Genomic DNA, 14,867 nt, shown 5'->3' with positions numbered 1-14,867 from the left:
TCATGCCCGGTCTTGGCCACGCCATTCGCAAGCCCCTTCGGGCCCTGGGATTGTACCCACGGGTGGAGGAGAATGGGTCCTGCAAGATATCACCGATGGGCCGGCCAGTGTGGCCTCATCGGGAGTGCTTCGCGCCATTGCCTTTTGACCTGCAGCGTCTGCATCGCTTGCAGCGCTCGTGGTGCGCCGTCTGCTGCAGCTAGAACTTGATCGAAGTACTTGCATTGCCTTTTTCACGATCAATTGGCGCTGCGATTCGTCGCGGTTGTCGCACAGGGCCCGCCAGAACGGACAACGAGATAGAGACGGTCTGTCTCTGGTAAAATGATCGTCGCCCGTCATTCTGCCGCTAGACTCTACGGGCGATGGCGTTGTGAATAGTCACGCTGCCGACTAGAACACGACGCCAGGAACCCACAACCCTTGATCGTGGGGCGACAGAAGATGCTGTGCAAGACTGTAAGTGAGTCCTTCGACTCTCGAGAGCCACTTGTTTCGCTCCATGACCGAGAGCGGGCCTCCTGATCTGGCACTGTCGTTCGTGGCTTGCTTGCGCCAGTCTGTGGGCGAAAACGGGGGGCCGCGCAACTGGTGAGGCAATCGGCGAAAACTCTCGATAATTTCCACTTCCCGCCATGCGGAAAACGTTGGCCAAACACACCATGTTCGAGATTTCCGAAGCAGAGGCTTCTGCTACGTTCTAACTTCTGAGAGACCGCCTGCGATTTCATCTTTGCAGGCCATTGCGAAACAAGGATGCAAACTTGGAATCTCGGGCTGTTTTGCATAGCAATAGTTGTAGTATAGGCCATCGAGGATACGCCATGGCGGCTTTCATGGATCAGACCCTGAATATCCCACTGCTCATTTGTTACGTGTGTGCGTGTGCAGTGTGTTGGCAGGGTCACAACTGGCAGCCAAGCAACAAACCCCTCAGAACGCTGTTGATGGCTGCTATCCAACCCCGAAGCGATCACTACCAAGTCGGTCCGAGGCCAAGAAGATCATGATAGGACAATCTCCACAGAATGCGTCTGATCTTCAGCGATGCTGCCAGGACATCCGCAGAGATCATGGATTTGGCCTTGGAGGAGGCGTCAAGTCGTTGTTCCTTCTGCAGTGTGCAAGGTTGATCCAGTTAGAAGACTGAGATGGGCTGCCCTGCTCTCACATACTGATACTGACTGTTGGGAAGAGCTCGTCGTCCTTGCGTCGATAGGACATCGTATTGCGTTGTGCTGCCAGATCCATCATTCAGATCCAGCGATCAAGGGACACTATCGTGCAAATTAACACAGGCTTGACGGGTCCGTGCCGCGAGACTGTTTGAATCTCGAGAGAGCACATTTCCCTCTGAATCGCGTTGCTGCTCTTAAGAAAAATAAAAAAAATAAAAAAAGGGTCGCGCGCGTTGGTGTGGTCGATTCCCCCGCAAGGCCTGAGAGCGCGCAGCAGGATAAGCGCATGTGAAGCTGCAGCGTTGCAGCGGACGGGATCCAGGCTGAACCAATAATGGCTCGCTATTGCTCCCCCGCACTGCATCAGAAGAAATGATGGATTGAAGCCATCCCAGTTGACCGAGATGAGGAAAAAGGAAGCCCTCTCATGCAGCCGGTCGCGCCTCTGTGCTTGTTGTCATTGCCAGTGGCGGGTGGAACGGACGCGGTGGGCGCGCAATTGTCGAACAAGGTACCACCGTATCAGCCCTTCGACGGATGAACCGATCATCAATAGGTATTGCAAACCGTGCTGGGCTGAGGCTTGGGGGCCAGGTGAGATTGAAACAGCCGACAAAAGAGAAGACCCATGGGCTCGATACCCGCATGGGCTAGTCCAGACGTTGAGCGCGCCTCCTCACAACCGAACAATTTGAGAAGAACTCGGCCCTAGGCGCAAGGAAGTTGCTCAAAGGGCATCACGGGCCCAGAAGCCCGATTGATGAGGGAGAAGGGTGGGACATGTGGTCCGTGGAAGCTCATCGCACTCTGCTTCGGCACGACATCGAGCGGACGGATAGTGTACGGAGTAGAGCCTTCCGCCGGACACGATACTGAGTGCCGAGATACGGCTCATCGAGCAGCAAAGCAGGTGCCATATTTGTCGCCACTGCTGTTGTTCGGTGTGATAAAGTCTCTTGACAAGCATCAGATCGGAGGTCAGCATACCTAAGGCTCGAGCTAACCCGCACAGGCTTGCGACTCTGCACATGGAATTGCTAAGCAATGCCGTCTCTGTAGATGTGGCCCGGCTTGACTGTTCTGATACGTTGCGGAAGACCGATATGCCCGCGTCATCGAGTACTGAGGTTCCGAAGGGGAGCGGCAGCCCCGTTCGGTGATGTCCTGCCAAATCGGGTCACACTCGTGGGGGAGGACGGCGAGTGCTCCGTACCCTTGGGGCTTGATAGTGAATATGTATCCGTACATCGAGATGTTTTGTTCGATGGAATGACTAGTCGAGTTGATTGATGGCCCGTCAAGTCCTTCAGACAGCCCATATGAGCAGAGATAGACTCGCATTGCGGATGGGGTTTCTGTCAGTGCAGGCTGCAGGTGAGCTTGTTTCCATGCTGGTGCGCAGCTTCAAGATAGCGTCATGATCGGGTCTAACAACACAGCGAAAGTTCAGGTCTGACAAAGCCGCGAAAGGAGAAAAGATTTGGCGACTGGGATCCAGGAAGTCTGCCCATGAGATGTCGGGGACAGGGACCGGGGTGTAGTCGGAAATCTTTCATAATTCCCGCGGAGGCTTTGCTCCAGACAGACAAGCTGAAAGTAAAATCTCAATTCTGATTAAGGTAGCCCTGGACTCGTGGAGAAGATGTAGCTGGAAGCTGCCGAAAGTCTGTTGAGGATGATGGGAACTTGACGGACAGCTTGAGCCTTTGGCACACCAAACTCGCAAGAGCGGACGAGCGAGACAACTGCCAGAGCCATGCATGTCTGAACTCTGTCGTCCAGCTCTGCAGGTTGAGACAAAAGAATCACCTTCCTCCAAGCTCCAGGTGGTAGTGGTGACCGCAAGCGTTTCCATGCCCAAGTAATTTTCCTGGCAAGGAAGCACCTGTCAACATGGAAAACACATACCGTACGCGTTGAAGCATCGGCGGTTGAGACTGTCGTTTCAAGCAGACAGCGGCTCGTTTCTATCGAGATGATCGAGCCACCCTTGATCAATCACCCGTCACCTGGCCTGGGCTTTGCCTCGCGCCTGCAGTAGGTGCGAGCCGTTGGCTCCTACTTCCATCCAGGCCTTCTCGGCCAAGGTCATTGCCTGCGAAGCGTCTTGGTAATTGTCTTTGCCCTAGGTGAAGCTTCCTGCCAGGCACAGACGCCAACGGTGCTGATGCCGATGAGCGCCAGCAATGATAAGAGCAGCGAATGAGAAGCAACGGCTGCGGCGTGGTCTAGGAAAGACACGGTAGATATCCGGCTAGAATACTGACTGCACTCGAAAACGGAACGCCGCTCGTTTATTCAACTTCCCGTCCACACTCCACCTTTGCCGTTGTCCTGCAATCTTGTTCGATGCCGCTCAAGATCCAGTCGGACATGATCTGATCTTCTGACCAACCTTGACCCAGTGTGCTTACTTCAGCATCGAGAAATTGAGCGATGACCTGGTGTGGTGCTTGGATGCATCGTCTGTGAACAGGCTTGTTCGATTTTTGCAAAAGCCCAGCAAAGCAGCCTAGGGCCACGGGCATGGGCGCATCATCTATGGTAATTGAGTGCTCCCTGGCAAATCTCGAGATCAATGCGTAAATGGAATGGAAAAGCAACATGAGCTGCAAAAAATCGTGGTGCTCGGGGTATCCGCACTCCCTCTGTGCAACAGCTTCATGCTTTTCTTCAGCGGCCCCATGTGTTCTCGAATACACTTAAATAGCCTGCACCACAGGGCTGAAGTATCTGTCAAACATATGGAGGTTGTGCGTTGCATAGCAAAGAGTATTCGCAGTCAGAAGCAAATTGCTTGCGACGGGGCGTCTCCTTGTTCGTTATGCTGGCGGGCCCTGGCTTGTTTCGATGGTTGCTGACGGGAAACCTTCGCTTCATTTCCAAAGCATGAGCTTCTATCCGTACGAATGGGTTACGATGCGGAGTACGGTAAATTAGCTGGAGCTTTCCGTTGGCCTTCTCCAGCTAGAGAGGCTTGCACCATCTCACCGCAACTCAAGCCAGCTCTTTGTATGTCAAAGGTGCCCGTCGTATGATACATGCTGAGAGCCGCACCGCAGGAGTATCTGCATGCGTACTCTGGATTCATTTATACTTGTACTTGTGCTGGCTTGGTTAGACCTGATATTCCGCATCAGTATCTTTACGAACTTGATCTCGTCTCGCATACTCAAGCCTTCTGCTAGATTGCTAGCATGCGAGCACATCATATCTCATCGGCAGGGGCGCCGGAAAGTTGTAGGGGCCGCAACGCCGCCGCCACATCGCCGCGAGAAGCGATCATGGCCCGTTAGCAAGCATGCTAGTCTGTTGGCCTGCTAGCGTCGTTTCCACCTTACCCCCGTTGTGGTTGCTAGCAAGAACCCGTCTGTAGCCTGTGAGAATCTCGTGTGTGTGTGTCGTGCTTGTTCTGGTTGCTATCGCGCGCTCGAGTAAGTACTGTGCGTAGCTGTTGCCGCCACCTGCGGTGCGAGAAGTACATGTACGAAGTGGGCCGCTCATAGTGTTGCCCCTTTGCATGTAAGTGCTCGTGCATCCCACGTACAACATACCTCAAATGTCTCTCCATTGCCCGTCTCTTGTGTGCTACTGGCGACCCGTTGGTCGTTGGCCGACGACTTGTCTTGTGGACCCCTGACTGATCTCTCGCCGTGGACTAAATATAGTGTGAAAAAGCGAGCTAAGGCTCAAAGTCAAAGGAAGAGCAGAAAGGGCGAGTATGTATGAAGAATGAAGGAGTAAAGAAGGGAAGCTCAAGTGAGGTCATGAGCATTGCAATATCAACAAGCCTCAAGATCAGATCAGATCGGAGGCTGGGCTCTAGCCAACGTCATCAGCGCTGTCAAGAGCGGCCGGTCGAATGAATCAATCGGGCAGGTCGGGGTGTAGCCTAGTGAGCGTACGGATAGGTGATTGTATCCTTACTATGTGCGTGTGCGGTATTACTGTTGTGAATACAGAGTATAGTGCGCGTGTGTATGAAGTCAACGGTCGAATGCCTGAGCGGCACCGAGAGCGACTCCTGGAGACCATGGGTCAGACAAAATCACACGGCACATCTGCCTTCCTTCTGCAAGACGTCGAGGTTCGGATATAACTCACGTATTCCGGGTTTGTTGATAGGGTGTTGCTGATGTCACCAAGCTGCGGAGTCCATCACGAACGGCTTCTCCCCTCCATCTTATGTCTCCCTTGTCGGTGACCACCCGGACGCCTAGGCCTTTCGGATCAAGTGCGGCGGCGGCAATAACTCCAGTATGCTCCAGTCTCCCGTCGAACGAATGGGCCTTGTCTCTTGCGCATGGGGTGGGAGGCGGAGGGCGGACAGAGCAGGCGTGTGAAATGGCCCTGCAATTTTTTTTTCCCTGTCGAAGACAGGGGACGCCATCCCTTCCGATATGCAGGTAGCATTACCTCACCATCTCTAGCATGGCAAAGCCACCATGGTGGGGCACTTTGTCAAGTTGAATACGGAGAAGCGTTCCCTTCTGCCCCTTCGTATCCGCCGATTATCACACGTAACCGGTGACTGACGACTGCACTCGCGCCGCAGTCTGCACTGCAGAAGGGGGAGAGACAGCTCCAGAGACAAGATTGAGGCGAACCAGATGGTGATTGGCCGGGAATGTTGGCGAGGCATGTTGTTGTACCGCCGTGGCGGTCTGTCGTCTAGTACGCCGAGAGATGCATCGACAAGCTAGGTAGATACTCTGGCTGGTGAATCCAGAGACGGTCCAGAAAAGTGCGAAAGAATCTAAGTAGGTAGTATACATGCGTTCCTTGGTGGGATCTAGTGATGGGCTGATGACATTGGTCGAGCCGAAGAATCTGCATTTCGTCCCATCGTGTAGGACTCTGGAGCCTAGTAGGTTTGGGTGTGGGTGTGTGCATCGATCCCGAAGAACTGGCACTCTGCTGGATTTCAGCACTTGGGCACTTGCTTGGGTAGCTTGTACATCCATACAGTGCTGTCGTGTACCAAGCGTAAGGGTCCTCTGGCGAGGGAGGCTGAAGAGGCGTATGGCTACCGTGAAGACTCGGCAGTGTGAGGTCAGATAACCTAGCACGGGCGAGCTTGGAAGCGCGAACGTTGAGGTGTTTCGTTTCCGCCTCCTTGGACGTTTGTTTGACGCGCGATGGATCGACGTTGCGTGTTGAACAAGTCTCCGAAGCGGTGTTGCATCTTTGGGTCTTTGGGTCTTTGGTTTGAAGGTCGAGCATCCCATCTTTCTCATCTGACAGTGCCCGGACCTATGCCCGGTGCCGCGTGGGAATGGCGGTTGCAGGTAACGGTGTTGTTCTCTGCATGTACAAGAATTGAGATGATCATGTTGAGCGCGCTGCTAGGTATTCGAAAGTTGTAGGGAGTATGAGGTGGTTGTATCTGCAGCGCTCTTGCTTTTGCACCTGTGCCATCCATCTCTTTGGCGATGCTGAAGCCTTAAGGGGTAGCTTACGTGCCTACCTACCCGTACGCTGCGTTTACGAAGTAGCAGTGAATAGGTAGGGACGGGCGCGGCATTGGTGGACCGGCACGGTGAGTGGTGGATTGAATGTTGTGGTTGTGTTTTTGTTGTTCCCGAATCCCTTGGGGCTTCCTCATTCGGGACACCAGGCACACAGGAAGGAGGCACTCGTGGCATTCTGAGCGCGGCGAGCATTTCCAGTCGCCCAGGAGCAAGGGGTAGCGTGGTCGTGATTCGCCACTTTTCGTTCGTCCAGCCAATGACAGATTGCCAAAATTCTCCAAGCCACCTACTGTGTAGGAATACGTCCTCACGTCCTTCCCAGGAGACCAAGGGACGCGTCCTGGCCATTCCTGTTTGGGTTATTTTCGGAGGGTATTTGGGGGGTCCGCCCTGTGTGTAGGCGACATGGAGAAGGAGGAGAATAACAAGTGGAAGGGTATAGTCTCACACATGGCTGCTCAACCTCGATTCCTACATACCTTCCAGAGTACGTACATTGATACATGGAAGGAGCTCTCCTGAGTCCACAGCTATGTCCCCGAAACGTTGATGGCCAGCCTTGTGATATCTTATCTGAGATCACGATGAAGCAAGCACAACTGACGCTTTACCCATCATATTGACATAGTCTGTTTTTTTTCTTCTTTTTCACTGCTTATGCTTTCCTTCTTAGAAGTAGGCACTGTAGGAAGTTGAGGGTCAAGTTGTGAAAAGGCAGCGAGCATATAGGACACTGAAGTGTTCCTCGACGTACTACGGATGGATAGGAGAGAAAAGTATCCGTACATTGGACCGCACTTGTAGGACTAGACTGGACCAGTCAGATACGATGGCGTTGGGCCGGGGCACCCAGTCTGCCGCAACGAAAACACAGGGTACATGGGATTAAGGGTAGGGGACCTGCCTAGGATCAAGGCCATGGTGGATTGTGTGATTGTGCATTTACAAGCAAGCGCATGTATCCCTATCCGCATGAATGGGCGGCGTGGGTACTTTAATGATCCATTTCCTGCACTAGGTACGGAGTACTGTGTACGCAGTATGGTCTCCAGGAAAGTGGAACTCCATCGTCGCCTGGCTCCAGCAGACCAATGCAGCACCATGGGCCATCGGTACGATACCACAAACCTTCCCATTTGGCAATCTCCATTTCGACCCTTCACTGCGCCTGCCCACCCCGAACCGCCATTTTGCCTGAGAGAAACCTCCTTCTCCTCCTCCTCTCCTCCTAGGAATTCCCTCTCACCACACCCGACTTGCTCTCTCTGTATCCCCTCAAAAAAATCCCATCTCTTCTCTTCCCTTTCGTTCCCCCTTCTTCCTTCTATTCTTCCCCCATCTGCCGCCTCTCTGCCCCCAATTGCATCGTCGTTCCCCTAAATCCCAACCCACATCACCAACGTACCCCCTTTTCCCTCCCCCCCAAAACAATTAACGGAATCCCTAAGAGGTTGTCTGACTCTCAGGGTCCCCTTCCCGACTTGGATCCATATTCTCTTCCCCCGTCTCTTCGTTGCCAACCCCGAATCGCACTTTGCATCTCCGTTACTGCCGCCTTCTTTCCTTTCCACGTCTCGCCCGTTCGTCCTTCCGATAACAAGGAGAAAAAGAAAGCAACCGAAAAAAACAGACAAACACAAACCGCACTCTCTACACGCTGATCGACTGCAACTTCTTCTTTTTGTGACCCGAGATCTTGATACACCCTCCATCTCAAAACCCGAATAAAAGACGAGCTTCAGGTTTACGTGGCTGACTCGTCACCACCTCATCCCGTCCCCGACGATTCTCTAGCTACAATTTCGAGCCGGATACGAGTGCTTCACATCCCCATGTTCCCGGTCGACTGCTAGCTTTGCTTCGAGTTGTCTCGGTGACACTCGATCTTGCCTCCCTTTGGTCGATTCCTACATCGTCCCGTACGAGTGCTCCCCAACAGCCCCTTCGCAGTAGACGCGAACCATCATCTTTATTCTCAGTACGACGATACTCTCGCTGTAACCCCTGGCCGCAGGCGACCTTCGTTTCCACAATCGCTATCTGTTTTCAACCACAGCTTCCTTCTTTCTAGAAAGAAGTCAGTCGTTTTTGGGACAGATTAACTATTCTTCCATTTTCTACCTTCGTATAAAAGAGAAAGCAAAGAAAGGTTCGTTAGATTCGTACCTCGACTCTGATCGTTGCCGGCGGCCATTTTCCTGTCGTGTCATACGTATGACAGTAGCCAGTCATCCGCTAGGCCTACTGAGAGTCTGATGCTGACATCAAACTCGAGTGGAAAGAGCCTTGCTAACACTTGCCTGCCTCTTTCAGTATTCTGCAGATCCAGCCAGCAAACCGCTCGGCTTCGTTATCACCTGTCTTCGCCCTCCCTTGGAGTAAGACAATCTAGCCGTACTTCGAACTTGAGCAACTTGCCCGAACATAGGACCGGTGAAGGACTGCTTGTTCGCCACTATTTCCTCTCGACGGCTCCTTGGAATATGGCCGCGCTGGTTCAAACGTACCCCCAGCAGACCACTACTGTTACCACTCTCCAGTCGAGACCCTCAGGCAACATGGTCCCAACACAAGCCCAGGCGAACCAGCAATACATGGCTGCTCAACAGTCGCAGAGGAACTTTTCAGGTTCCGCCGTGTATCGCGGTAGTAATGCCCCTATTCAGCCTTACGCTTTCACCAGCACACCGAGTTTGAACACCAACAACCAGTGGCAGCAATATGGCAACGGATATCGTACGGCATCTTCACCTGCGGTGCCGACGCAAGGCGCGCGTCACGGAGGAAGCTCTTCAGTATCAAACGTTGGCTACAACCACGGCATGGGTACTAGCAAAGGAGGTTCGAGGGACGATTCGGGCATTCCTACTGCTCGCACAAATTCACAGGCCCCGAGGCCTCAGTCGGCGTATCTGGCAGGCAACACGACACAGCAAATGACATTCGCTCAGACCGCTGGGACTAAGACGACGCCTGATAGGTACCGGCGCCCGGCTCTCCAGCAACAACAACCTCGCCAGACTAGCGCCCCGTCAGGCTCAGGCATGGCGACTGTTAGTCATTTGTACAATGATGAGCAAAAGAACGCGTCAGTGCGAGGCCGGAACCCGTCTTTCCAGAGCAGACCAAACAGTTATTATGGTGCGGTTGATGACATGCAATTAAGTCAACAACAAAGTGTGGAAGACAGCAAGCGGCTCAGGCGGCGCAGCATGCACTCGCTTGATTCTGCCGATTATCCCAAGCCGCTAACCCCACAGGAATTCTCTCAACCGGAAGATTCCTCCCGTTCCGACCGCGTGCCAACTCCCAAAAACAGCGAAAAGACACTTCGCATCGTCTCCAGTCTTGCACCTCCCGCCGACAACAACATGCATGTCCGCAATGGCAGCGCTGAAAGCCTTGCATCGAGCCGCAGCAGCCATTCCAGACCATCTTCGGTAAGTCGTCACTCCCGGTTTTTGCGGTGTCGCTGGAGGCGCTCTGTCTCCGCCTCATCCCTTCATTCGATTGCCCAATCACGCACTGGCCCAGCCATCCTCAAGTGTTCCATCGCTAACAAGGTTATTTCCACCAGTCTGCCAACCGCAGCGTACCCACCCCCACGGGCAACCCCTCTTCCTCTTCAACTCCTTCACACTTGGATGATGGCTCTTCGAAGCAAGATTATCCTAAAATCGTGAATATTCCTCCACGTAGCTCATCGTCAGATGCGGCCAAGAGGCAGTCTACTCCCTCTCCTCTCTCAAAGCCGGTGACCATGGCGACCGACTCGAGTCTCCAAAAACCACCTTCCTCTCTGGGCAATGCTCCGCAACAGGTCTTGTCTCAGAGCACGACTGCGTCCAACAGCAACAACGCTAGCAGCCCCGCAGCCCAGCATTTGGCTGCGATTAGCCAGAAGAGTACAAAATCCAAGAGCAAGACATCGCGATTGCGCAGAGCCTTCTCATTCGGTAGCGCGGCCGATTTCAAAAAGGCCTCCGGCCTCGAACCTACCATCGACGAAAATAGTGTGTCTGATCCCACCAGATTGCACAAGGAGCCGACAGCGGCCGAGATTTACGATGCAGAACAGGCCGCCATCGCGAAGAAGCAGGAAGAAGGGGGCATCGGGAACAACATCTATGGCGGAAGGCTATTCTCCAGTTCGACAGACAACCTCTCCATTTCGTCCACCGCATCATCTGCCTCAATCATGATCCGTAAGATGGGTCGTGGCATGAAAAAGAGTACTCGTAACCTCGTTGGCCTCTTCCGGCCAAAGTCCGTTATTGGCGTTCCGGCAGCAGATGCGCTGGCCCCAGAAGCCAGCCAGGCTGCCGTGTCCATGGTTACCGTTGAAGCCGAGAGAGTCAATGTCAACGCTGATCCTCATGCACAGAACGGCGGTGGCACTGGATTTCCTCATCTGGAACGTAACTCCTTGGATATTTCGAATACCCCTAGCATGGTTTCGGAACGTGCTGGAAGTTCAGGTACCGATAGCGCGAGGCGAAAGAGCATTGTCGATGGTGATAAGGAGCGTGCCGAAGTGCTTGCTGCTGTCAGGAAAGGCATTCTGAAGCACAACAGATCAGGCAGCCCTGCTCGCGACCCGCGATCCAACTTCGAGTTGCCCGCGATTCCGAACGTCGCTGATTCTCCTATCTCAACTGCACCCAGCACGCCAAATGACGAGGCTCAGGGCCATAAGCGTTCCGGATCTGTCGCCATCGGTAACGAAGACTATTTCATGACTGCTTTGAGGCTTCGCCAGGACACCAAGAGTGCCCCAGGTACGCCTTCGGGCTCCGCCAAGAGGAACGCAACTTTCTCGCCGAGAATCGTCTTCCACGACACTTGGCCCAGCGGCGAATATGATCGTAGGGGCGAAATTGCTACTTGCAATCGCCTGACGCCGATGCTAGCCCAGCAGATTAAGGAGGAGCTCAACACATTCAAGATGGTACGTGCTGATCTTGACATCACAGATGGATGCATCGCTAACTGCTCACAGGAAATGGAAGTTCACGAAAACTCCAAGATTTACACGCACTTCTTCTAACGATGGCTACGCCTCCAAGACGGAATCCCACCACTTTTGCTTCTTGATGACGGGCACCAAACCCTCAATCATGTATTTGAACTACATTTACCATTCGACGGCGTTCAGGAACAGCATCGTACGGTGTCAGGGCGTTTACTATCGTCACTCGACAGCATTTTTCTCGCCTGACTGAGAAGCCTTGCCCGGCCGCCCTTTGTCGATTAATTCTTTTTTTTATTTTACTTTTTTCACAATGGGCGGGAGGTATACGAAGACGGCGGCCGGATGGGACAGCCTTGCAGCAGGCCAGTCAGTGCAGATTACGGGCCGATGGCCTCTTTGCATTTGAGCAGCAATCACACGGACCTCGAGGACATGATGGCGATAATAGCGGTGACCTCTTGCACTTTATCAGATGGGCCCAAGTCTTCTGACGACTTAGATGCGGATTTCTGAAAAGATGGCATCACTCACTCACACACATACACACACTTGACACTCGATCAAGGTTTAGTGTTTCGATATTTGTTTTGTAAGGGCTTAAAGGACTTTTCGTTACCTGTCGGTTCTCTTCGAGTTACGTCGCCTTCAAAGTTCGTCGGGTCATGAGGAGGCGGAATAGAGTGTGGCTTTTTTCTTCCAAAAGAACAGCTTAGTCTCAGCGAGGTCTCGATGTTGGTATCGACCGCTCCAGCGAATTGAATAGTTTAGAGCGGACTAGAGCGAGCGCGCATAGTGAAAAGTTTGCATGTGAAAAGCCCCGTCCTACGCAAGTAATCCTTTGTTGGGTTGCGTGTGTCATGAGTGGTCTGACACACCGTCTCAGTGCTAGAGCTAAATGAGCCTTGAGAAGCCGCAGTGTCAAGTACTCGTCTCCGCAGAGCGTTTCTCCTTGATCGGCGGGACGACGTCATTTGCTGTAGATGACAGTTCCCCTTCCCTCGCAGTTCCTTAGGTTCCATGCGTGGGGGAAACACTGGGCCCAATGACCCCACCCAATCAGGTAGAGTTTCCCATCTGGGGTTTCTCAGCCTCGCACTCTGTTAGTGTGCAAGGCTCAACCAAAAATTTCTGCCATCACAAGCCAAAGTAGAAAGGTTCGCAATCGACGGCAAGGCGACATTCGGTCGAGCGTGCGATGTCAAACTGAACCCCCTAGTCATCAGTGATTTTTTTTCTCTTTTCTACAATTACAGTCGAAATTCTGGAGGGGTTTCTCAAGCTCTGGAGGCTCCGGACGTCTCAGACAACCCGGTTCGCCCGATTCTTGACCTTGACGAGAAGCATGGCGACAACGACAGAGGCCCCGACCGCGGGGCTTGAGGCCGGAGCATCGACAGCGGCCGTGACCAGACCGAAGCTACACGGACGGGCATTCTATGAGAGCATCGGAAGTCCAAAGTACATTCTCGCACCCATGGTGGATCAATCTGAATTTGTAGGTTTTTTTTTCTTTCTCTTCTCCCCAAAAAGCTCGTGGTGCGGAGAGGCACTGTCTGGGAGCGGGATTGCTAACGGCCTTCTATAGGCATGGCGAATGCTGAGCCGGTCGTTCATCCCAGCGTCCGAGCAGAAGAACCTGGTGGCCTACACACCCATGTTCCATGCGCGATTGTACAAAGACACGGAAAACTACCGCCAGTGCCATTTCCAGGCGGTCAGACCCGACGACTCGAACGATGCGACTGGCACTGCTGCGACTCCGACGAACCCGACTCCGACGACCAAGCCCTGGCTCGACGGCAACCCCGCCATCGACAGACCTCTGTTTGTGCAATTCTGCGCAAACGACCCCGACGCCCTCCTCGGCGCCGCCCTCAAGGTCGCGCCCTACTGCGACGCCGTGGACCTGAACCTGGGATGCCCGCAAGGCATCGCCAAGAAGGGAAAATACGGCGCCTTCTTGCAGGAGGATCAGGACCTCATCTTCAAGCTCATCAACACCCTGCACAAGAACCTACCCATACCCGTGACGGCCAAGATCAGGATCCTTGACACTAGGGCCGCGACGCTGGCGTACGCACGCAACGTGCTCGCGGCGGGCGCGTCCATCCTCACGGTCCACGGCCGGCTGCGCGAGCAAAAGGGACATCTGACGGGCCTGGCGGACTGGGAGACCATCCGGTGGTTGCGGGGCCAGCTGCCGCCCGAGACGGTGCTGTTCGCGAACGGAAATATACTGCAGCACAGTGACTTGCAGCGCGCGCTGGACGCCACGGGCGCGGATGGCGTGATGAGCGCCGAGGGGAACCTGAGTGACCCCGCCATCTTCAGCCGGCCGCCGGACCCGGGGACTGAGACGAGGGAGTACTGGCGCGGCAAGGACGGGAAGGGAGGATACCGCGTCGACGCGGTGATGAGGCGGTACATGGATATCCTACACAAGTACGCCGCGGGCCAGGACCCACCCTCGCGGCGTCCGTTGTTTGTACCCGGTGACGACACGGCGTGGATGGAGGAGATGGATCGCGCGGAGGCGGAGCAGGACGAGCCGGAGCGGAAGAAGAGGAGGCGAGACGTGACCAACGGGCCCAAATCTGCCAAGAGCCGGGCGCTGAGCCCGAATTACTCGGCGATGCAGCCGCACATGTTTCACCTGCTACGGCACTTCGTATCGAAGCACACTGACGTGCGGGACTTGTTGGCGCGGAGCCGGGCGGGCGATTTGGAGGCGTACGAGAGGATCTTGAGCATGGTTGAGCGCAAGGTTGCCGAGGGATTGATTGAGTATGAGGCCCGGGGCGCGGAGATGTTTGCGGGTGACGAGGTGCTGGGTCCGGAGGCCGATGCGGCAGAGGTTGTGGAGGAGGATGGGGAGAGTTCGAGGGGCGCGGTGAAGCGGTGTAAGAGGCCTTGGTGGGTTGTGCAGCCGATTATCCGGCCTTTGCCCAAGGAGGCTATGGCAAAGGGGGCGGTGTCATTGAGTAAGAAGGATAAGGCCAAGTTGAAGGCTGCTGGGAATGGGGAGGCGGCAAAGGAGGAGGGCAAGGAGGAGGAGGTGAAGCAGAATGGGGAGAAGGAGGATCAGAGTGTTCAGGAAAAGGTTCTTGAGACTGATGATAAGTTGCTTGCCGGTTGATGAAAGTACGGCTCCCAAAAATAAGATGATTAGAATAATATACCCCTCTCTCCTGAGAATGACATACTCAGTCTCGTTCTGCCAGGTCCTAGAACTCGAGCACACATCAC

At 54.1% G+C, this 14,867-nt stretch overlaps 4 protein-coding genes across 4 annotated transcripts; 2 read left to right on the top strand and 2 right to left on the bottom strand.

Annotated features, from left to right (window-relative positions):
* Nucleotides 1-356: 356 nt before the first annotated feature.
* On the bottom strand, nt 357-731 carry CPAR01_13986 (uncharacterized protein; the record flags this gene model as incomplete). Its single annotated transcript, XM_060498238.1, has 1 exon — nt 357-731. One exon carries the CDS (start codon nt 729-731, stop codon nt 357-359), a length of 375 nt encoding a protein of 124 aa, XP_060342972.1.
* Nucleotides 732-2,792: 2,061 nt separating this feature from the next.
* On the bottom strand, nt 2,793-3,784 carry CPAR01_13985 (uncharacterized protein; the record flags this gene model as incomplete). The annotated part of the gene is made up of 2 exons (XM_060498237.1): nt 2,793-3,063; nt 3,552-3,784. The coding sequence occupies 2 exons, from the start codon at nt 3,782-3,784 to the stop codon at nt 2,793-2,795; spliced, it is 504 nt and encodes a 167-aa protein (XP_060342971.1).
* A 5,348-nt stretch (nt 3,785-9,132) lies between these two features.
* On the top strand, nt 9,133-11,696 carry CPAR01_13984 (uncharacterized protein; the record flags this gene model as incomplete). The annotated part of the gene is made up of 3 exons (XM_060498236.1): nt 9,133-10,089; nt 10,227-11,597; nt 11,649-11,696. The coding sequence occupies 3 exons, from the start codon at nt 9,133-9,135 to the stop codon at nt 11,694-11,696; spliced, it is 2,376 nt and encodes a 791-aa protein (XP_060342970.1).
* A 1,267-nt stretch (nt 11,697-12,963) lies between these two features.
* On the top strand, nt 12,964-14,757 carry CPAR01_13983 (dihydrouridine synthase; the record flags this gene model as incomplete). Its single annotated transcript, XM_060498235.1, has 2 exons — nt 12,964-13,116; nt 13,207-14,757. 2 exons carry the CDS (start codon nt 12,964-12,966, stop codon nt 14,755-14,757), a joined length of 1,704 nt encoding a protein of 567 aa, XP_060342969.1.
* Between the last annotated feature and the right edge of the window lie 110 nt (nt 14,758-14,867).

The sequence above is a fragment of the Colletotrichum paranaense genome (genome assembly GCF_030867605.1).
Source record: "Colletotrichum paranaense strain IMI 384185 chromosome Unknown Scaffold_14.1, whole genome shotgun sequence".
In the NCBI taxonomy this organism is placed as follows: Eukaryota; Fungi; Ascomycota; class Sordariomycetes; order Glomerellales; family Glomerellaceae; genus Colletotrichum; species Colletotrichum paranaense.
The sequence above is the reverse complement of the archived record's forward strand: the minus strand, read 5'-3'. Positions and strand labels throughout refer to the sequence as shown.